This window comes from Phaethon aethereus (genome assembly GCF_964289735.1).
Source record: "Phaethon aethereus genome assembly, chromosome: 1".
Lineage (NCBI taxonomy): Eukaryota > Metazoa > Chordata > Aves > Phaethontiformes > Phaethontidae > Phaethon > Phaethon aethereus.
Window position 1 is genome coordinate 151,730,312 of NC_138575.1, and position 24,523 is coordinate 151,754,834.

Genomic DNA, 24,523 nt, shown 5'->3' on the forward strand with positions numbered 1-24,523 from the left:
ATAGTATGGCTTTCAGACGTGGTGGACTTCGTCGCATGTCTTCTGGGCTTAATCTCGTTCTCGTTTTCATGTTTGTTTCATAAATGCAAATTCCTAAAAGTTAGTCTGTAGGTCGGCATGCGGGAGGTTTTTCCGCAGATAGGTTTGGGAGCTGGGAGACAGCTAAACATGTGGGCCATACAGCCTTAAAAATACGGTGTTCCTGTCATAATTCTGGTATCAGGTAAAAAAATTGATTCCTCCTTCATAAAATTTCATGGAATCATAGAATAGTTTGGGTTGGAAGGGACCTTTAAAGGTCATCTAGTCCAACCCCCCTGCGGTGAGCAGGGGGGGGTTGATGAATAAAATTTCATCTGGGGTTGTCTTCGAAATGTATTTTGAATATTTCTAAATCTTAACATTTCAGGAGAAAGCTAAGTTCATAAGTGAAGGAAAATCCCTATTTTAAAATTGATTTTAATATGAATTCAACATCAGGCTGATTAAGGTTGTGTGGATATGTAAATATAAGGGTTTTTTCATAGCTCTGCTCTATCATAAGAGAATAATGTAAATATAATGTGAGAAAGTAATGTAAGTTTTTTTCAGCAAAATTATTTTGAAGTTTGATTTTTGTTATTTTATCCAATTTTATCAGCTGTTAATTACTTTAAGTGAATTAAGCATCGTCTTTGGCATGTTGCACAACTTTGTAAGGGAAGATGGTAAAGAACCTGCCAATTAGAAATAATGAATGAGTTCGTTTAAGAAAAAAACAAAGCCATTCTAAAGCCTTAAAGCTAATATGTTCAATAAGTTAGTACTTATTTTGGGGCAAAGTGAGAAAGAAAAAGCAGGCTCACTGGTGTAGGATACTGCTCAAACTAATGCGTGGTGGCAAGTGCAGAAAGAAGCCTTACACTCTCGGTGTTACTGCTCATGTTCCCAGAAGCTGATATAACATCTTTTGAAACCTTATTTTTCCAACAGACTGCTTCAGAGAAAAATGCAAGCAGTGATGGGTGTCTGTTTTGCTGTATCTTTAGATCACTACTGTCAGAACCGGTTAACAGATGAAGCATTTAGTAACTGATGATGTTAAATGAACTTTTGGCCTGTTTCACCTGGCCATATGTTTTTTATCACCTTGGGTATGCTTTCCTTTCCACATCAACTGAAACGAATTCAAGGAGACAAACTGGATGTTCATTTATTTGTTTTGAATGCAATTGTAGGTTTCACTGGGTTTCTCTTAACATATCTTGAGAAGTATAATTGGCAGAATTAGATAGAATTTGGTCCTGCAAGTTCCTGAGGTTGCTAGAAATTAGGAGGGTTCAGGATCATGGAGACTTGGGGAGCGCAGAGTGTCACCTGTAAGACAGGGTAGTCAGAGTTGCAAAGTAACCTCTATTAAACCAAGCTATCTGTCTGGAGAAGAAAATATTCAAGTGAACCTTTGAGTGCACAAGCCCATCTTCAGGCATGTTGCAGCAGTAATGTGCATTATTGAGTTAGATGCTAACATTAAGTAAGAATTAGACCCATTCTTTCGAGGAATTTGTATGGGAGTTCAGAAGCTATATTGAAATCTGCATTTGGCCTGTGCTTCATCCAAAGGTGTAAAAAAACTGAGCACTTTATACGTTAGCTACTAATAAAAGACTTAATCCCGAACAGCCCAGATCTTCAGAGTTTTCCTCTGCAGACCCCTGTCTCTTGAGTTCACCCCAAAATTTGTGAAGTACTTCTTAGTGAGTCCTTTTTGTCATCTTTGGATTTTAAGTGGACATCTTGGATTTTAAGTGGCCTGACCTTCACAGTGTGCCTACTAACTTTAAAAAATGTATCTTACACCGAATTGCCAGGATCTGCTCCTCTTGCGTGGGTGTTAAGGCACCCTTCCCTGGTGCACCAGAGCAGGACTCATCCCATGGAAGCCAGGTGGGTTGCGGTCAGTGGAGGAATGACCCGGGCATTCGGCTGTGCGTGCACGCCTGGTGTCAGACTGCCAAATTTTAGTCAGCTGCATCCCATCCTGGGAGTAAATGTCCTTTTACAAGCGCTGTAAGTATGATCTCTTACTATGTCTTTAAGAATGCAGGATGTCTGTGACTGTGTAATAAAAGATCTACATTTTATTATTTATATTTTGAGCTTGATAGAGCTACATATATAAGTTAGTCATATTTGCTAAGAGGATTATAACCTTTGGCGTTGTCTAACAACAAGGCTGTGATGCTTTAAAGATAATATTATTCAGAGCCTTTGCCTGTGATTATTGTGGTTAATTCCCACATAGAAACATTTGTGATGGCATACTGTAATCTTTGCTACAGATTATCTAGGTGTAACCAGTTCATCTTGGGAAAAAAAAATTGCATCTGTAACTGAAATTAATCTGCATACAAATCAGACTTAAGTCTCTTCAGATTTTGAAGCCAGATTCTGCAATATGCTTTGCAGAGGGGAGAAGCAGATAGAACTGACCTTAGTTGCATTCCTCAATAAACAGTCACGTGCAAGGATTAGACAAAACCGTCTTTGAAGTGATGGAAAAACAATAGATTAGTTTGGTAGAAGCTAGGGTGTAAGCAGAAATATGAAAAAAAAAAAATCTACAAATGATTACTTACTGAGTTTATTTCACTGTACATTCCTGTGAATTCTTCCTTCTGAAGCTCTCCTTCAGCACAATGCCACCATGCTTTTTTCCCTACCAAAAAAGGTGCAGCTGTTTACCTTGTCAGTAATACAATTAGTGACTGAGAAACACTCAGCATCATATTTTTTTGTCAGTTGTGGTTTCATTTTTGTTTTTTTTTCCCCCAGTAAACTTTAACCCTGTTCATTTAAACACAATTATGAGTAAATTTAAGGTGTATTGATGGTTAGCCTCAGTTAGTTTCCTTCTGTAACCTGCAACCAGAATTGGACAGGGGAATAATTTTTTTTCAAAATGGTAGAAAGAGCGTTTCAAATGTTCTTTCTCTTAGATATGCTACCTGAGACCCTTACCAATCTAGATTACCATGAACCTCCTAAATGGTGGAAAAAACCCAGAAGGCATCAGTGTTTCAGCTTGTCAATGCTCAAACAGTGCAAGGTCTGCAAAGTGTACATAATTTACTCGTCAGGAGAGGAAGTAAAGACAGACTGTACATTAGAGTTCAAAATCACAGCAATAATGAGACACATTTAGCACAGTGAGTTTGTGAAAGTAGCGAAATAGCAGAAATACTTGCTGTAAATGTTTACCATGACACAAAGATAAGATAAAAGAAGAAAAACCCAAAAAACCCAAACAACCTCTGCATCTGCAGTAAACTCTGAACTCTCATTTTTCCAGTTGGTTAACACATCTTTTCCTACAAGGCAATTTCCAGAAAGCAATGGTTAGGAGTTATATAGAAGATGCTCCATTTTAAAATGTGTGTAATCATTCTAGGAGCACACTACTCAGGAAAGAAAAGTTTTCATATTTTTTAGTTCAGCAAGCTATGGGTATCGTGCGTTTTGCACCGAGGAGTGGAAATTCCTACGTATATACACATTATATATATATATATATATGTATACACACACATACACACATACACATTATATGTATCCATTTCTGTTTTTATAGAAATGTCTGTGCAGTATTTGCCTGCAACCATGCAGAAGGCTGGCTAAGCAGTTACGCAGCCGCATTAAGTGCTCTGCTGTCGTGTCACAGCGTATGCACACAGACTGTACTCACTGCGTTGCGGGTATACAAATTCATGTCTGTGGTGGGAGAGAGATGTGAAGCTTTGGGTGCTTGGTTGCTTTATAAATAATGAAGGAAAACATCTGTCCACTGGTAAATGTGGGAGAAGTTAAATTGGTATCACAGCTCTGCCAGCCTTTGTAAACACATGAGAGCTTCAGGCACCGCACTTGAAATTAGTCTTTCTGGGTAAAGAAATACTTTCTCCTCCTCCTAAAATATTCATCATTTTAGTTAAGGTCTACCCAAGACTGAAGCTTCACTTGGTCTGGATTGACTGAGTGTAGATGAAGATACAGTTCTTCCTCTGGGAAGCTGTTGCAAAAGATACGTCTTAGTGTGCATTTTCTCACTTGAGAAACTCCGCTAGAAAAGTGCAAATAGCCTTTTTCGTGCTAAACTGTGAGCTAGGGAAAAACTTTAGAACTGCCAAGGAAATGACAACAAACTGATTTTTCTGTTGAAAATCGGAGAGAAAACTGAAAAGACTGAGAAATACTTGGTATGTTTCAAAAAGGGAGGATCTGTTAGTAAATTAGGTACCTACTTTTTGGTCTTGGTATGGAAAAGTTTGTTTTGTTTTTACCGTTTGTTTCCTCCTCTATTTTCAGAAGGACACCCATTGTCAGAAGAAACAAGGGTAGCTGTCCTTTGGGAGAAGGGCTGCCCGTTTGCTCTGAAGGAAAAGACCATGCTGAAGCACCTCTTTAAGATGCCTTCCATTCTGAAACTCAAAGAAGATCATCTAACATGACCCTGGGTTTAAAAACAAAGATGAATTTGAGGTGATTGTTTGCTTGGTTCTGCTGCCGTGGAGTTAGCTGCAGAGCTGACCACTGGAAAAGCACAGTGCAGGAGAGTAGTCCTGTGCTACAATACAGTATTTCACACCTGCATAACCATCTAAGAGGTATCTCAGCTGAGTGAAGACTGTAGGACTCCTGAGATGATTTGACCTGTGATGGAGGCACGCTTCTGGGAAACTGCTGGAGGACTTCAGCACAGGGCACCTGGCGTCTCTGCCCTCATCGATCTGTCCCAAGGTCCGAAATGAACGGCACTTGGACATACAACCTGAGCTTTGGTGCGCCTACAGATCCTGTTGAGGCAAAGACTGGACTGTCACGAAATGGGCACACAGTAGTGGCTGTTTTTCTTGGATTTATCTTATTTTTTGGCTTCTTGAATAACTTGATTGTCCTCATCCTCTTCTGCAAGTTTAAAACCCTGCGCAACCCAGTCAACATGATCCTCCTGAACATCAGTATCAGCGACATGTTAGTGTGCATCTCGGGCACTACCCTCAGTTTTGCGTCTAACATCCATGGCAAATGGATAGGAGGAGAGCATGGTTGTAGGTGGTATGGCTTTGTCAATTCCTGCTTTGGTAAGAGTTCAATGATGATTCTCTTACTCTTTTTAACATTGGTGCATGGAGCAACTTGATGAGTGAACTCCTTGCTGCTCTGTGGTAAACAGAAGGATGCTTTGATTGCCTTGTTATGGTCAAACACAAATGAGAGGCATGGTTTAAAACATTTTAACAAAAGACTTTATGAAAGAGTAGCACAGATCGGGTAAACATTTCCTAACATACCCCATTTTTTAAAATGACTTGTTTTTAAGAGCTAAAAATGGCATCTAGAAAGAAGCAAGCCACGGGAAGCAGTTTGACTAAGAGTACGAACGTATATAGTGCTTCCCTCTTTTTCAGGAAATCTGTGCTAGTGCTGAACTACAAGCCCCTCAGTGCTGCTTCTGTCATGAGAAAAGCCTCCTGAAAGTACTCCATTTACCATTTGTGATTATCTATCAATCTATAATACGAATTCCCTCATGTCCCAGATAATGACAGTTTTCATCATTAGATGCTTTCTGTTCTTCTCCAAAGCAAAATCTTTATTTTAAAATTACATGACTGCAGATTCAATAGCAAATTAAGTCATGGGAATAGATTTGTTGGGAATAGTCAAAGTGTGTGTCAAAGCCACGGCAGAACAGTGTTCAGTGTTCTTCTCCTGTCCAGACAAAACTTTTCCAGTAACCAGCTTTTGTACTGCTAGATTTAAGTGTTTTAACTGATTTTTTTTTTTTAATTATTACAAAAAGACAAAGGAAAAAAGCACAGTCAGAGGGCAGCCCTCATCCCTTCAAGGTGGCTTATCGCTTTAAGAATTACATCACGGAGCAGCAACCCTTTCTGCATTTATTCCTATGTTCAAAAAAGGTCCACTAAAGCATAAACTGGCCTGTGGCTGCACATCTAGATGTGATGCTTATCTCACTCAGACTGGGGGACCTGGCACAGCTCCGCCTTGCTGTGCGTCCTTGCTTTGGTGCCTCCAGGCCACCGGGACAGGAGCGAGCCTGTCCCTGGCTCTTCTCCCACCTGGGGTTGAGGAGCGTCTCGTGCAGGCGCTTGGGCCCGAGAAGCGCTCCTGCAGCCCTCCATGTAGAGTCAGGCTGTGGATCCAAACCCACGCTTTCTGCCCGAATCGTAGGCTCTGGCTGTTTCCGGTGGCGTGGTCTCCGGTACCCTTCCCTTCCTCAAACGTGTGCTCCGCTGGTGGCAGCTAACTTGGCCTGGCAGCTTCCCCTGGGAAACCGCTGCTTTGCCCAGCGTGAGCTCTCGGGAGTTAGCGATGTTTAACCTAAAAGCGCTGACTTTGGCCATCCAAAACCAGACCCCGTTATCAGCAATACCTTGGCTTGTTTTGGCAGGCTGGTTTTGGTTTGGTCTGTGCAGAGCGGAACGAGATGTCTTCTCCTTCCACATTTCATGTCCATTTTTGTGAAGTTCATGAATTCCAATATTTCAGTAACTAATCTCGGGGAGAAAGAGGTTAGGACTGTTGTAGCTCAATCCTTTGATTTAGCCTCCTTTTTATTATCTAGGGGTGGGATGGGAAAACAACATTTGAAGGGAGGGGAAAAAAGGTATGTGTTTAAGGGATTAGAAAAAAAAGTATGTTGAAGGTGCCCGTCTGGTTTCTGTCAGGATACCTGTGCGTTACCACCCTGGTAACTGCGTAATTAAACCGGCAAACGGGTAAGTTTCTGCTGGGGCGACCTGTTTATGGAATAATTCTTTGAAGTCAGATCTTCTGTATAAATCAGATGGATGGCAGGAATGCAGATTTCTGTGCTATTCTGATACCTGTGTTCCTGTCAGAGTTTCTGATATAATTCTGAAAATTGATTAGATCATCAAGGAACAAGCAAGCAAACAAAAACACAAAGCCCAGAATGCCAAAGGTGACCTCAGCTCCTCTGAGTGGTTTTGGTGCTGTCAGCAGGGTGTCCTGGGTGGCTGAGGCAGCCTAAACGGAGGTAGTTACTGAATGCTGCACATGGAAGCTTCTCGTGACAGTGTTCAAAAAATTCTTTTGCAATTCTTTTCTCGAAGTCTAGCAGCGCTTACAACATTTTTTTTTTCACTAGTGTGTATAAAGAAGTTTGCTTGCAGCGTTATAATTAAAAAAATGTTCACTGGAAAATAACATGAGTAAAAGCAAATAATAGTAGCAAGTTGCCTAATACTTATATGTCTCTATGGACAGATTATATCTGCCAATAAATACCATTATTCATCAGGTTTTTTTGAATTTTTGTACTCCAAAGTGTGCTAAAAAAGAGATACTGTAGGTGTGCAGTGGCTTTTCTGTAGGTATGATGGCTTTTCCATCATACCTACAGTGGCATACTGTATGATGGCTTTTCCAGATCTTCATAGCACTTGAAAACAAAACGCTTAGGTATATGTTTTTTGAGGGTTTTTTTTTGCATTCAGTGTGTGCTGTAACCATCACAGACTGAACAAGGATCCATTGTATGGAATGGATAATTTTTTTACAGCTATTGGAAAGTGATATGAAAGAGTGGTGAGCTTTTTATTGAGACTTGGAGGTGTTATTGCTAAAAGAAAAAACAAATAACATCTCGTTCATTGTAGGATTATATTCCTCGTCTTCTGTGGACTTCGGAAAAATTGTATAAAACTTAGCAAAGTGATTCAGAAACTCAAGAGGCAGAAAATCAAGTATATTTTGTGTCATAAGCTGCTGGTGATCTAAGACCTCACTGGTGCAGTGTAGTTACTGAGGATAAGGAAGATTTTGTCAGCAAGAGAATTTTTTGACACCTAAGTAATCTAGTTTAGGTCACAGCCTTTGGCCTGATCACTGTGACAGCCTTGTGAGTGGCAAAGCTGATTAGATTGGTAAACATAAATGCAAAAGCCACAAAGACTACAAAATACTGTAGGAGGCTATGGTATAAAAGGAACATGTAAGAACACAGAAATGGCAAAACTGTATAGGCTGGGAGGAGAAGATTTCTTTGTGTTAGTTACACTTCCTTGCAATCCCTTAGATATTCTTAAAAAAAATTATATACTTTCTGTTTGCTTACCCTTGTTTGTGCCTTACGTCTGATTTTGACCCGTCAAGGCTAAGAGGAATAGTCCTACTGCTCGGGTTCCAGAATAGAGATGTGTAGTAGGAAAGGTAATTAAGAAGAACTGTAGTTGAACATCAAGCTTTCTAAGAATAAACAGTTCGGTATTCTTACCTGTTCCTTTTTTTCTCATGGGATAAATCCTATCCTACTAGGATACACATCAGTATAGGGCCAGGATTTCGGATGATGTTACAGTGAGTTCACTGGCTTCTGTAGAATTGCACTCTCTGGTACCAAATGAAGGCATGTACATTTTTTTTTGAACTGCAGTATTTTCCTAAATCGTGAAGAAATTTCAAGTGGGCAACTAACCTTCATGACTTGGTGAGTATTTGATGATGAGCGAAACGCACCTAGGCCAAATTCAAACAGCTAAAAACTAAGTGCAGTTCATTCTTCAAAGGCTTCTGAGAAGGCCTGTATTTCAGTGGTTATTTTTTCCCCTTCCGCTTCGTTCTGTGCTGCTATGAAAGCCACCTCCTTCCTATTTAAAACCAAATTGAGAGTGAAGGTGTTATCCCCCAGGTCCATGGCCCGGATGAAACCTGAGCCAGTGAAAGCAGGAAAACTGAGATTTGTTTCAAATGTAAATGCATGGGGAGAGATCACTCTTTTTTTTCTCTGAAGTGTCTTACCTTTTTTTAAAACCACATAACTGTTGCCCTGGGACATGATCTGGAAAGCAGAGCTGATTCTCCTCCCAGAAATATCGACAGCGCAGTGTACATTGATGTCGCTTACTGTGGAATCGAGCCGCAAGTTCTTTACTGTGCAATCCATTGCCTACCCCAGGCGCTTAAAAGCCATGGCACAAGAACCAGCAAAAGGGGGTTGCCATGGACACGATGGAAAAAAATGTGGACAAAGTGTAGGTGTTGGGTTTATTTACTTGCTGCTTTCCGCACGCCTGCTTTGCGATTTCGAACCGTTCACAAAAAGCAGAAGTTTTAGAAGCTAATGGGAAGTGCAGATGCTGATCAGTACGCATGTAATGGGGATTTTAAGGAGAACATTAAATATCATGAGACCTGCTATGGAAGCGTAAGAGCTGTTGGGTCTTGATCTGGGGGAACGTGAGGGATGGAGCTAGAGGAGGAACAGCGTGGGCTGTTCCCAGCGTAAATGATTTTCCCCTGGTGCTCGTGCGTGTTTGCAGCTCTGTCAAGTAGGTCACTGCAGTGGAAACTGCTCGTGTCACTGAGCTGGGGAAATGGATGGATTTGCTAAATTTGCTCCCATTACCCACCACTTAGCCACGGTTTGGCGGGCTCATGGTTATGCATTTAAGCAAACATGGAAAGGGACATGGGGACAGGACACATTTTCCTAGCTGAACTCTGAGTAAACTTTGCAAGCAAGCTGAAATAAGAACTGTTAAATATGTCATGAAATGATTAAGCATTAGATTTTAATTTAGGAAAAATACATTCTTTAGTAACACACTGTCATAGCAACTGTATATACAGAAAGTGATAGCCATCCCAAGATGAAGTTTGTCACGCAGCTTTTACCATCTCACACGTAATGTCTCCAGTGCCTTATGAAACAAGTCAAACCTCTGGACAGATGAAAACTTTCAGAAACATTTAATCTTTTCCCAAGATACTTGCACTAATGTAACTTCTTAAACATGTAGGACAGGTAGAATTTGGGCTGAGATGACTTCTGGAGTTCATTTTCAGAATCAGTACTTTCTGCCATGCCATGTCAGGATTAAACATTAAATAGATTAATACATATGGGAAAAATGAAGCTTTCTCTGGCTCAGGAAATCCAACACTAGATTCTAATGCTGGAAAAGTTTCAAGGCACATCACTAGCAAGGATATTTTTGTGACTGTTGAACTCTTGGCTCATGTTTTCAGGTGTCTGCTAGTTGTTCTCTCTTCCTCAACCTTACGGTAGTTAAAATACCTGGCAGTTTGCCCGAGAAGTTGATTCCAATATCTCATTTTTAAAAATTAATTCGGATTAGTGTCGTGTAAGTGAACATCATTGTGCAAGAGGACACAGAGATGCCTGTGCCATGTGAAAGCTGTGTAATTGCAGGCCACGTCCTCCTGCACAGCATCCGGTCTGTCCTGGACGCAGGAGAGGGCTACGTTCTTAAGCCTTTTCTAACTGACGTAAGGCATGTATATGTGTCTTTATGTTCATTGATAAGCCAAGGTCCTATCTAAATGAGGACTTCAGTCTTTTTAGAAGCCCCATAGTACTCGACTATATGGGTAGATAATCTTTTCAGTCACATTAAAGCAGTTATTGATTTATTCCTGTGTAAGCTGCCAGAGAACTCACAGAATGAGAAAGAGCTGCTCATGATTTTGTTTTAAAGTTCAGCTATCTTGTGATAATTTTCCTCTCAATCTTTTACCTTGATCTTATATGCTGTGGCTTAGACTCACTGCACTGAACTAAGGTACTTTAAAAATGTAGAGTACAGACTTCTAACATGCTGGAAACGCTCTGCTTACAAGGTGCAGTTGAGACCTCAGGTGAAATGAATGGCTCTTCTGTGAGAATATACATTTATTTCCAGGAGTAAAGACATAATCTCCCTTGGCTTGATCCTGCAAGAGCTCAAGCCTGAAGTTTTTTGAGCCCTGATACAGCAAGTACACACCTCCCAGTACAAAACCACTCTTGGCAGCTCCTCACCTGTGCACGGAACATGGATAGCTCCTTTTCCAGCAGGCTTGGGATGGGATTAGAAGTGCCATTTCTACAAATAAAGCTGATAGCGAGCTCAACTTAGCAGTAACGTTGAGGAAAATGTAGTTCTGCATCAGGCCCCAAAAATGTTCTCTGAAGTGTGTAGACTCTGCTACGCCTGCGGTCGACGTGACCCGTGCAAGCTTTCCTAGGTAGCTGTTCAGGATCAGAAATACTCTGCTGGTTCAAAGAGAGGGGTGAAAAAAGGGATCTGACTGACGGGAATAGGTCAAAGGTGCTTACAGTTCCATTAGCTAAAAAGGAGAAGTGTCATTACCTAGAGGGCTTGACTTATTTTAATACAGTGTTAAAACAGATGGTTTGTCCTGAATTTTTCTGCTCGATTTCAAGCACCTGGTAACGCATTAGATTGTGTAGTAAATGGAAAAACAAAAGTGCTTATTCAGGAGATACGTAATCGGAATTCCTCTTTGGCATGCCCTTTCTAGGGAAACTAAAGTTAGCCTGCTATTTTTATTTAAATAATTAATCAATGGAGTAGTGGTATATTATTAAATAAACTTCTGAGGGCTGTATTTACATGGAAAAATGAAATGCTGAATGCCTTAGAGACAGATGGGAATCATGTGACTAAAAACAGACATCTTCCAATCCCCCAGGCTGCTTTTGTAATCGATAGAAAACCAAATTTGTACTGCCAGCATGCAAATTGTCTGATGTATTTGAGATGTTCTCGTCAGGGTAATACGAGCTGTGCCCTACAAGTGCCCCTTTATCTCCGCCAGCTGTGAAAGGAGCCCAAGCTCAGGGGTAGGTGTGCGCTCTGTATCTCTCTCGGATCATGAGATGACCCTCACAAATAGGGTGCTTATTGCTCCTTTTGTCTTTGTGTTATATTCTTACCTTTGCTTATAATTCCCTCCCCACTTCAGTGTCCTCTTCATGGATGTTGGCTTTATTTCTTAGTTTATTTCTAGTTCCTATAGGCATTAAACACTGTGCAATGTTGAAATCACTTGCAACAGTTGTCCAGGACTGAGTATTTTGAAGACATCTATTGAGTTTCCATGAAGAGGTGCCCAAGCCCTCTTTCAGAGCTTAAGATCCCACATTCATCATGTAGGGAAAATGCTGTCTGCTCTTCCTACAGATAATTTGCAGAGCACAAGTATTGGGCTTCTGTGTTCAATTTAAGAGCTTGAAGCAGGGAGTCAGCATGGGCAAAAGTTTTGGAAAAAGTGGTAAAGAAAGAATCGTGCCATGCAAAGGAAGTGGAAATGGAAGACCTAATGTCGTACTTTGAACAATGTTCCTGAAATCGGAGACTTCACTCTGGTAAGGCGTTTTAACAGCAGTTTAGGGTATGAGAAGGTTTTGCCTTCAGTACGGCAGAGCATCACCTAAGGTGCCATTCAGTTTGCCCATGTTTTTAAGTCATTGCAGACTATGGGTGTTGGTGCTAACAGTGTTAGGTCAGATCCCGTGGTGTGGAGATGGTGTCTGTAGTACCAGGCATGGTTGCTTCTCCCTCCCTTGGTCTGGGCAGCAGACCCTGCTCAGCCCCATCTCCACGCCATGCTGCAGTAGGGCTGTGGGGTGCCCCAGAATGCCCCTACTTCCCTCCTCCTCACCCCCTCCCAGCTTTCAGCACAGCAGAAATTCAAACACATGGCTGAAACAGGAGCTGGAGTGTGCTCTGAACAGGTCGCTGATCCCCGGGTGCCCTCGGCTTGTACCAGCAGCCACGTGTAGGTTGAGTCATCAGATTTTCCCTTGGCTGCCATCCTCAACATTTTCTGCTGTGTTTTGTTGTATGATAATCTAGAGACTATTTTCCTAATGCCTGACCGAAAGAAAACAGAAAAAAACATGCAGAGATACCAACAGTGAAGGGTGGACAGCAGCTCGTGTATGTGTCCCTGGAAAGAGGGACAGAAGGACAGAAGAATTCTGTAAGGAAATTGATAACTTCTGTGGCATTTTTTGTGCATAGCTGTCAGCTGTCTATGTAAAAAAACGTTCTGCCCATGCCCAAAGTCTGTTTCTGTGCATGTGCGAGTGACTACAAATTTCTGCCAATGTTTGATGCTTCCTTACTGAGCAGATATGCTTGCAGTTGCGTTTCATACTTTTGGTTCTAAGACATCGCTCTACGTTATGGCCATGTGTTGCAGAACGCTAAGGACTTTATGCAAGGACGTACACAAATAACATCACTTTATATAGAGACCTGAAATAGGAGCTTAAAGGCAAAGACTGCATCGGATTTCTTGCATTTTATCCTGACAGTGAATTGAGTCTAAAAGGTCATGGCTGTAAGCTGTGTTTGAGATGATGGAACAGCATTTCTGTCAGAGTTAAGTTTAATCATTTGCATTTGCAGGCCCTCTTCCCTAATCCTGGGTCACGGCATTAACCCAGTATCTTGGTTTTGGCTGGAATACAGTTATGCCTGATGTCCGTTTTCTGTTACTTTAGGAAAAAGCAGAAACCAGCTGTGCTGGTAGTCAGGCCACACACATGTGAAGCAATATGTTATGAAAATGCTGCTGGCTTGCTGGTCCTTCTGCGAGTGAAATGAGATAAACTAGACCCCAGTAAAAAAGCAATATTAAATCAAAAAAAGTATATTGGAGAACAATGGACTTTGCTTGTGAAAGGCTATTAAATCATATTCTATTTAACTATGTGTTTAATAATCTGTGGTGAATCTTAAGACCATCTGTGTGCTGACACACCTGAACAGAATTTGATAATTTTTTTGCAAAATGTTTAAACTTTCCTTGTAGTCTCTGAAGCTTACCAGAGAGAGGATATTATTTCTGGCTCTTTAAATCCCAGTTACATATCTAGTGGCTTTTTCTTGACTGATGGCATTCATTCTCTGTGTCCATTTCTTTTTAGGAAGCATTTAAGCAGAATGCTACATCTTCCAGTCCAGAAAGCAAACGAATACTTACAGGCTTTTCAGTGATAAAAGGGATACAGGTCCATTGGCATAGTTCCAAATAATGACACAAAAATAGGTAATAACTATCCATTTCTTTTTTTTTCCCCTTTTTCTCAGCTGTGACCAATACTTCACACTTAAAGTAATCACTGGGGGGGTATGTGTGTGTGTGGTTTTTTTTTTTTCCTGTTAGTGTGTCGGCCACTTTTCTGTTTAGAAATGTCTATGAAGATGAGAAAATAATTTGCGGTAGTTAACAGAATGTGCTGACATGGAAAAATAAGTTTCTTCCAAAGCTGGAGCTATCCTGTTTACATTTGTATTTTTCTAGATACCAACACTAGCTGAGAAACCGTTTCTGAAACCAGAGGTTCAGTACGTGTCTAATAAGCCTCTGTTGATTCACAGACCACTTATTGTTTCTGTTGATTTCACAGCTAACATGATTCATTACTTAAATAGTCCAAATGTCTTCTGTTACTGGAAGGTTTGTGGGTTTGGTTTTGTTGTGGATTGTTTTGGTTCTGTGGGTTGGTTTGTGGTTTTTTTTTTTTTTTTTAATTAATGCTAAGTAAAAATGACCTCTGGCTCCTGTAAATTTTTCCATAATCAATACAGTAAGGAGGAACATCTGATATCTGCAGACAGCAAATGCAAGGGAACACCACTCCAGGTAGCCGCCGCCTCCCCCCGACATCCTGCCATTACTGTTCTGTGCAGTGTCCCTGTGCTTTGACTCTGAGGGGTTCGGGACCTGCTTACCCCTCTCTCTCCCCGTGCCGTGCTGGCCCCACACGGGTCGGGGGAGGCAGATGAGCGAGCGTTCACGCCGTATGAGGGCGAAGCCTCAGGTTCTCTGGGGCTGCTCGACTCCCCTCTCATCTCTCGGTGGTCCAGACAGTAACATCTCTAATCAAGGTCACCTGGGCACTATTGTTAAAACTACCCTGTTACAACAGTGCCAGACTTTGTGTGCTTCAGCTGAAGGTTTCTCGTGCCAGCTGTCACCATCAGGCTCAATTGCTCTGGGCAATTTCAGCCAACAAGTATTCCCAAAATGTAAAATTATGTTACTTCTGTTTGTAGTTTCTTAAACCTGCTTCCTAGGCAGATGCCAATATGTTGGAAGTACAGTCTCATCCTGTGGCCAGATACGTACTTCTACTGTTCCTTATGAAAGTAGAGCAGCCACAATGCAGAAGGCTAGTGACTCACTGGGGTAAGCTGTAAATCCTTATGTAAAGATTTACAAAATATATGTATATTTTGCAGTGTTTCACTAGAGGCGCACGATCACTATGTGCTAATTTTCTAGTGTTGTTTTTCGGTTGTATTTTCTATTCTGTTTCTTTTTTTTCCTATTGTTCTGTTGTTTCTACTGGTTTCACTAATGCACTCCAGAGCAGAAATAGTACATAACTATGGGAAGAAGGAATCAAAGTGAACAGATGAGTCAATAGATGGAAACTGGTTTATGCTGAATTGTTTTGGTAGATTTATAGCAATAGCAATTTGTTCAGCACCAAATAACTATCAGAAATAAAGAGTAGAAAAAGGAAGACTTGATTGTGAAAATTTTTCATAAGGAATAGTTTGATCATCTTTAAAAATCAACAGCAATGTAAAACTTTGCTTAGATTAGGACTCCTAATTTCTAACATTCAAAACCACTAGTTAATTCACGTATGTGGCATTTCATTGCTTAATATCTAAGTGTTGTCCAAGTCTAGTAGAGACCTATGAGATAGTACTGAAATAGCTCACTAACATCTGGCAAGATTTGCTTTGAGCTAAGAAATGGCGTGAATTTTACAAAAACATAGATAATCCCCTTTAAGTTGTCCTTACGAAAATTTTAGGACACACAATGGTTGAATACGGTTGGGTCTGGATTAATCTTAACTCTCAAGTGCATATGCACACCGAAGCATTATTGTTTGCCAAATTTAGTTTGTGGGTAATTTCTGTTCTGCCTGGAGGCTGTTTATGAAGTTACCAGCGGACCTCTTTACGGTGACAGGTTTAATCACCCGGATGAAATTGTGCAAGCCGCTAGCGCGCTGCGCAGCGGGCAGCGTCAGGCAGAGCGTCCTGGAGCGGGGGTCTCGTGTCATGGTCCGGAGCGTTGCCTTCCCCTCTGCTTCCGGCGGCAGAGCCAGCCCCGCGCGGGAGGCTGATGGCCGTCCCTGTGGCCGAGCCACCCGCCTCGGCGCGAGTTCAGCAGGAGTTAATTAGAAACAGGGTAGGGAGTGATATCGTCGGGGTGAGGCGTTACCAATTCTGCCTCTTGATGAAAGGGTAGAGTAGCTACGTGGTGCATGGGTGTCTATTATGTGTATGTTCTGTACACTGACTACGGTGCACAAAGTAGTTCTTCTCCATGCACGTCTTTGTAAAAAGCCCCAGCAGTTTGCCTTCATTTATCCAAACTGCCAAATTTTGTTCTTTTTTTGGTCTGCTCGGTTTCCAGGGAAAGACTGTATGGCAGCACAAGGGGGGCGAGGTCCGGCAATGGCTGCATGAGGATGTCGAGGATTCCTTTACTGTGTGTGCTTCTTGAAACTAAAACTATTTCCATTCGATATCCTTGTGAGAGGCAAAGAATGCATCAGAGGAGTAGGATGAAAGGCTGCCAGATAAATATGCCAGTCAGGATTTAAATGGGCTTTTTCTAATGGGTAGAAAGCAGGTTATGAGGCAAGACAAAGCCATAGCTTAGTATTCTTTGTTGTAAGAGCAGTAGACATACCACCATCTGGTTTGCTCCATGTGACAGTTTTTCTCTATTGGTCAGTGCTTCAAAGGGTGTTTAACAATGAATTTGACCATGAGAACGGGTAGGAGTTTTACAAGTGTTAATATCTTTTCTGGGCTTGGGGACACTCAGACCTCTGGGAAAAAAAATATTAAGAGTAGATACAAGCAGATAATGGCCTCTTACTGTGCTGTATTTTTTTCTTATTATTTCAGTAACTAAATAATAGTTGTGCCTTGTGAAGGACTGTGTATATCCGTACTAAGTTTTTGCCATTCAAAAATATGTTGCCCAGCTAAGCTTCTAAAATGCTAAACTGAAAGTTAGGATAACTTTCAGCATCCAATGATATTTTTCCAGTACGTAGTCCCAACAGCCTGTGGTCTGTGGTGTAGGGATTTCATGCCTAAAGTAGTACTGTTGAGTCTAATAAGTCTTTCTTGTTTTATCTCCCAGGCTGCTTGCTCTTGGGAGCCCTGAAAAATTTTGGTGTGCCAAGGAGACATGGCACTTCAGGATATGGTTTAGTGGGCGTGGTGGTGTTGGGTTGATGGTTGGACTTGATGATCTTAAAGGTCTTTTCCAACCTTAATGATTCTGTGATTCTGTGAGTTCCACTTACTAGATATGTACTATGCAAAGAAATGTACCTCCTCCCGTTTGTTAATTGTGAGTCTGCAACCTGATGACTTCACCTGAAAACCCAGTTCTTGTATTATGTGGAACACTAAACAATCTTCCGCCATCCACCTTTTCACATTTTCTCTTCTTTTCTCTGTTTTCCTTTTATAATAATCCCTGATGTTTGCTTTTCTAAATGCTGCTGAGCAATGCTGCTTAGTGGAAGTGGTTTGCATAAAGCTATCTATCATAACTCTCTTTGCAGTGCAGTAAGTCAGTCAGAAACAATTGCTGTGTATTTAAAGCTAGGAGTGTTTTTCTCCACATATGGCCGTTTACATCAGTATTGCATTTCACCTGCTCAGTGACTCAGTTTCATGCGGTTATTCTGCCATACTTTGCAGTCAGCTTTTGTTGATTTTGAGTTATTCAGCGCAATATAATCAGCAAACTTCACTCTTTACCATCTTTTCCAGATCATTTATTAATGTGATGAATAACCCAGGGCCTAGCACAGATCCATAGGGGACTTTACAGGCCACAGTTTCCACTGAGAAAACAAATTATTTTTTCCTGTTCTTTATTTCCTGCCTTGAATCACTTATTTACCCACATGAAGATTTCTGTTATCGCAAGGCAGCTTACTATCCTTAAGAGCCTTTGGGCTAGTCAGTGTTGTTTGGAAATTGAGGTAGGCTTTATCGAATGTATCACCCCTATCTGCATGGCACTGCCAAGGACCTCTAATGAATTAGTAAAGCATAGCTTCCCTCCATGCTAGCCATGGTGGCTTGTCCCAGTATGTCATACCTCCTTTTAAATCCACTACAATATTCTCTAGTGCAATTTCCACCAATCCATCCACCAGTGTTGCAGAGGAGACTCATCAGTTGGATGAAATGTACTGCAAAGAATTTCTGTCTGCATTGGTTACAAACCATTTCTTAATGGATGTAGCGAAAGATCTCCTATTCTGAGGTCCTTGTGAGAGGTTAAGGAATACAGAATACCACTTATCCTCCGTGCATATCCTTTAACCAGCGAAGTCATCTTGGATAGAGATAGGAGCAGCCTTCTCCAGTGTTTCATCCCACCTCCATAGCATGTGAGGTTGTTGGGTTGTGAAATTGCACAAGAAACTCGTGGCCCAAGGGCAGTGTAAAGACTGGTCTACATATTTTGGCACTGAATTCATATTATCAGATATGACTAGTTATTGAGCGTTAATAGCTAGTTACTATAAAAAAACAATTTGACCACTAGAACCTATGACTAGAAGCTTCACTCAGGAGAGTAAATATTTGTAGTGTGTTCCATCTCTAGGAATGGTAACTGCTGAAAAAAGCATATTTTAGAATCTGTTAAAAAGCTCTAGAAATGTACCTTAGTTATTAAAAATGAGTAGCTGCATTCAGTGAAGGAGCAGAGGCTCATAGGAAGGAAGTTAGCTAGGTGTGCTCCGGTGGAAGCTTGGCTCCCTGGCTGGCAGGTGACAATACACTGTAATTTCACCACTTAGCTTACTTGGTGCTATATCCCATATGTAGACAAACCCTGAGGCTATGAGCTATGTGTTACATCTGTGCAGATGCTCAGTATGAAGGAAGGTCTCAGGGCTCTCCCCTGATTTGGAAAGGGAGGAGATGGGGGTCCTGCAGGATGGCATGGGCATGGACATGGAGATGCTGCTGTGAACCTGACCACCCTGAGAGCATCCTCCCTCTACGCCAGCACCGTACATCCATTCCTGCTTTCCACATGCACACAAACCCCAAAGTCTTCTCCTGAGATGTTGCTGTACAGGAGCTCCATCTAGTGCTGACATTATTTCTTATGCTGACTCCCTGAGGCAGCTGGATAAAAACACTAATACGGAGGCAGCCAATTTGGGAAGCTGAATTTGCAAGTGCTATCCTGCTTTCCAGAATGCAAAGGGATCCTGCATAACACGTGGAAAGTGAGACTGAAATTAATACTGGGTTTTTCTTGTACGGTGCTGGTATCACTGGGATTCAAAAGGGAATTTTTTGCTATATTTATGCCACTAGGAGTAGTTATTTGTTGGTTGATTGATGGATAGGCATATTAGTAACATAGCAGAAAACCATAGTACTATTCAGTGATGCACATTAAGTCACAAGATACAGCTAAGAATTAAGATCACCCTGAAAGCACAATGTATACACATTTAAAAATTCAGCAAGAGGGAAAAGAAAGAAAAAAATCCAATAATTCTTCACTATTATAAGTAATACATTCTGTCTGTACTGAAGGTATCACCAAACACAAAAGGAAGGGTATATCGTACAAAGGAGGGAACAGAGAAATGACAATTGAGAAAAGAGCAGGAAAGATTTACTGAACAGGACTGGTAATGTTTGCTGTCAGATTTGTCCCAGCAGGCTTGGATGCAACAGTGATTTCGCAGTGATTTCACTCTGTGACTCCCATTAGAGTTAAGCAGGAAGAGAATTCTTTATGGAAAGGAATGGTTGCCTGCTCTAATGGGCTCACAACTACAAGTCGTCTAAGCAAAAGAAAACAAATAATTATAGGCATTAGATAAATAGTGATTGGTGTATTTACTTCTATTCAAAGTGAATTGTTGATATTTGAAGTAGCCTGAATTTTGAAAGCCTGGACTGCCAGCTTTGAAAAACTGGCTGTAACTGCTAATGCGCAACAAATGACTGTGGGAAATATTTTCTCAATTTCAAATCAGTAGAAGTGCTTTTAATGCCTTAAAAAGCGAAACGACATGGTGATCTAGTCACTAACACGTATGAACATTCAGCAAGAATAGGAGTCACCAAGTGCAAGAATATTTGTTTGCCGTGACCGTTTATTCTGTGTTTATTATATAACTATTTAATAGGCATATTGTTTTGGAAGCACATCCCATTCTCAGCTGCTTCTGTTGGTTATTGAGGCATCCATGCACTCCTCTGCAGTTCGTATCATTTATATTAGCACTGAACTTATCAGGAGTTGTTATATTCACATTGTGATCTTGCTATATCACAAAATGATTTATTGTGATTTGTTTGTTCGCTGAAGTGTGGATACTGAACTGTAAGGTTCAAGCAAGTCAGGCTGGTGCAAGTCGCTTGTCCACCAAGGCCAGTGCTCGCTTTGAGTCTATTCATCTTAACTCTGGAAAGTCTTCTAGGTTCAGCAGGCTTTCTTTCTAACTCTGAAAATGTTTGGGGTCTTCTGCCAAAATCCATTGGCAGCTGGATTTTGGCCCATAAAATAGGTCTCTTTTTTTTCCTTTTGGGAGGGAAAAGGAAAAAGTGGATAGTATTCTGGGGGCTAGCAAGGAAGAAACAGCAGCTGCATGTGTCTGCCACTCTCCAGACCTGTTTGCATCCCTTCTGAATATTAATTTGTGCTTCTCTTCTCAAAAAAACCAAACAACCCTTGATAAAAATTCTTTCATGAAATGTCATATTCAGAGCCTCTTACTTCTTTCTCTCTTAGATTTGCTCATTTGATGTTACTTTCCCACTAGCCCCAGCAGCTGTGGCAGTTGTTAACGTAGTTAACAGTTAGTTTAGCTGAGTTTGTTTCGTTCTGGGCTGATCACCATTCTCATTGCCACTTGTGGCAATTCCAGTATCACACGAGAAGAGGAGATGTAACCCACAGAACCTCCCTGGAGACCGTATATGAGAGAGTTTTTTCCCCATCTTGACTGTAGGAGTGAAGGGTGTGTTATAAGACTCAGAGCTAGAAAGCCAAACTGAATACTTTTTTTTTTAAACAATTAACAAGTTTTGTTCTTTCGTCCCCATGACACTGTGCCTCAATAGTTTATGATTTTTTGCAAAAGTACTTATGCTGTGAGGAGGTCAGTGTCCAGGTCAACAAGTCATAGAAATGCTCCCCCGCTTCTGCCCAGTGAGTCAGCTTTTGAAAATTTCTGCTTTTATCATTATAATGTTCTTACCTCCTCACCTGCAAGGCAGACTCTGATGGCAGCAACTGCTGTGGTGGAAATTATTGTATTTTTGTGGAAGAGGTGCTTGGACTTTAAAGTAAGCAGAGCCCAGTAGTTTTGCTTATTAGTATTAACATTAGTGAGTACATAAAAGATGGAAACAAAGCTGATGATAGAACAGATTGCTCCATGTGCACTCTCATAAAGTCTCTGATGCTGTGGCAGGTGTTAGGTAAGGTACTTTGGCCCAGAGCTGACACAATTTTGCCTGAAGATTAAGCTACCTTTAGAAAGGGAGCTTGCTGCTTTTTTCTTCTTGCTGCTTCCACACCTCTCTTGTGAATACTAGACCTCCAGATGGTATTTCATGCACAATCCCTGAGGGGTGATACTAGGATATGTTTTCCAAAAGGCTTCTAATGAGATACAGAAGTGCAGAAATGTTGGAAAGGGCATGTCTTTTAAGTTGCTTAGACTGCTTATGTTTCATTTCCACGTGTAGAATGTTTTATTTCTGTAGAGAACTAATAGAAGTGCTCTCATTTAAATTCAGGAAAGTTATTTCCCTTGAAAGCAGCACTGACTCACTGATCAAACTGGTTTTGTATAACTCAGTAACATATTTATGTAATACCATTCAGTAGCGCAACTCGGAATTAAACTTGAAACCTTAAAATTGAGGTAGTAAGAGCCTTCGTTTGAAGAAGACTATTTCTTACTGCTGTTGTTCTGTGTTTACCTCTAAGTCCTTGGGCAAGCATGATGAAAGATGTCAGCCGGAAGCAAGACCATTGGATTCCCCAGTATTTCCAACTTGGGATGCATTTAGTCACAAAACCTTTTTTCTCCTTTTCCATCTCACCTCCATCTCATAGTGCCACAGAGCATTTTAACATATTCTCCAGCAAATGGAGCAGCAGATGTATCACCTGAAACCTGAGGGACTAGAGGGAAGGGAACGTAGCTGTGTAACGACACACAACATTGCTGAGAAACCTACTCGCTGCTCGTATTAGGTCTTCACCAACGCAGCATTTCTAAGCAGAGACCAGAGCATGCTTATTCCATCACTCCAGATGTCCTTACAGCGCTGTATCTTTCTCGCTTGCTGTCTCCCCAAGTTCACTGTTTGCCACTGCATGGTGGCCTGGCTTCAACAGGAGGGGTGCAAGGGATGGCTTTCGGTGGGTCCCAGCCCACCAGCTGCTGCTTCATGCTCCTCTTCCACTTCCAGGTGTGTGATCTCCTTAGCCAGGATATTATATTAAAGCTGGCTCACAGTAGTAGGAGTCTTGTAAATATATGGAGCATCACCATTTTCTTTTCCTTCAGCGGCACATTTGAGCAGTGGTGGCCAGAATTGCTGTTGGCTGGTCCTCTGGGGCTAGCAGAGGGTCTGTAGATGCTACGTGGGGACCCCAGGACTTACTATCCCCTTGATTTCCCCACCGTGTTTTGTACATGGCTGGCGGGTGGTCTCATGCTTGCCCGGGTGTGCTCGGCTGGCTCCCTTGTGCCTGGGGTCTCAGCAGCAGCACGGCCAGGCGGGCTCCGGTTCCCTGCCCTGCACAGGCCTCACAGCTGGGTCGCACCCAGCTTGGTCTCGGCAGCTGAGTGTGGCCGGGCCACAGGCTGCAAGTGGTGTCGGGAAGTGTGGGGACTTGCTGTGGAGTGATGGAGGTTGGTGTGGCTGATGTGCGAAGGGCAACGGGTGTAAACATCAGAAGAAACTGCAGAAGAAGAGTTAGAAGAACGGCCTGTGCGGGTAACGAAGAACACTGTTCCCAGCTGGTAAGAGCAGAGCACAACAACTCCTCAGCAGAGGACCCTACACCCCACTGAGAGGTGCTGTACCCTCCGGGGTACAGCATGTCACACCTGCCATTTCTTTCCCCAGTAACTTGCCACAAAAGAGACGGTGTCTGTGCAGGTGGGTACGTTCCAGGCAGACGTACGTTCCACGCAAGGAAATGCAAACAGGGAGCAGCAGCCTTGCCTGAGACATACCAAGTTTCGTGTGGGCAGGATTTGTAAGCAATGGACCGCTTTGTAATGACAGTGGACTCCTAAAGCATATGAAAGGTTGTATGAGGTTTAATAAGGCCAAGTGCCGGGTCCTGCACTCGGGTCACAACAACCCCATGCAACGCTACAGGCTTGGGATGAGGTGGCTGGAGAGCTGCCCGGCGGAAAAGGACCTGAGGGTGCTGGTTGACAGCCGGCTGAACATGAGCCAGCAGTGTGCCCAGGTGGCCAAGAAGGCCAACAGCGTCCTGGCCTGTATCAGAAATAGTGTGGCCAGCAGGAGCAGGGAAGTGATCGTGCCCCTGTACTCGGCACTGGTGAGGCCGCAGCTTGAATCCTGTGTTCAGTTTTGGGCCCCTCACTACAAGAAGGACATTGAGGTGCTAGAGTGTGTCCAGAGAAGGGCAAAGAAGCTGGTGAGGGATCTGGAGCACAAGTCTTATGAGGAGCGGCTGAGGGAACTGGGGTTGTTCAGTCTGGAGAAGAGGAGGCTGAGGGGAGAGCTCATCGCTCCTTAAAACTACCTGAAAGGGGGTTGTGGTGAGGTGGGTGTTGGTCTCTTCTCCCAAGTGACTAGTGATAGGACGAGAGGAAATGGCCTCAAGTTGCACCAAGGGAGGTTTAGATTTGATATTAGGAAAAACTGCTTTACGGAGAGGGTGGTCAAGCGTTGGGACAGGCTGCCGAGGGAGGTGGTGGAGTGACCATCACTGGAAGTGTTCAAAAAATGTGGATGTGGCACTTGGGGACATGGTTTAGTGGGCATGGTGGTGTTGGGTTTATGGTTGGACTTGATGATCTTGAAGGTCTTTTCCAAACTTAATGATTCTGTGATTCTCTGTGAAAACTCTATCCAAAACCCAATTTGTTGTCAGGGAGCTTATCCATAAGAAAGAGGTTTGATGAACTGATAGCCGAAGTCCCTTGTTCTCCCTGTGGCACAAAAGAAGTCATGGACAGACCTTTTGAACACAGACCTTTATGCCTGTGGGTGTGAGAGTGAGAGAATGAAAGCTATGAGGGGATGACTGTGAGTGGGTAAAATCAACCTGCGTGGAGATTGGGTGTGCTAAAATCATCTTGGCCTTTTTTGAGAGCTTGCATTTAGTTTTGATCTGTTAATGTCTTGTCAAAGAAGGTGCTATTGCATTCCTCCAAGCTCAATCTGCCTAAGCTTACCTGTGGCTTCTTTTCACTGCCTGTGGTCCTTGATGACCAGAATACAGTGCAGGGTATACATCATGTCATGCAACTGTGATGCTCCAAGACTCTAATCCTGATGTAGGATAATGACCTTCAGGAGCTTAAAGAAGGCAAATAGGCATAAGTTAGTACTCAAAACATTTACCCATTGTGGGATGAATCTCT

The 24,523-nt window shown here is 42.2% G+C and overlaps 1 protein-coding gene across 1 annotated transcript in view; it reads left to right on the forward strand.

Annotated features, from left to right (window-relative positions):
- Positions 1 to 4,783: 4,783 nt before the first annotated feature.
- The window catches only part of LOC309407968 (pinopsin-like), a gene marked incomplete at its 5' end in the record, with an annotated part of 92,699 nt that continues 72,959 nt past the window's right edge, over positions 4,784 to 24,523 (forward strand). Inside the window, one exon of the mRNA XM_082003654.1 lies at positions 4,784 to 5,120. Coding sequence (XP_081859780.1) covers positions 4,784 to 5,120 — 337 coding nt within the window. The remainder of the gene's footprint in view (positions 5,121 to 24,523) is intronic.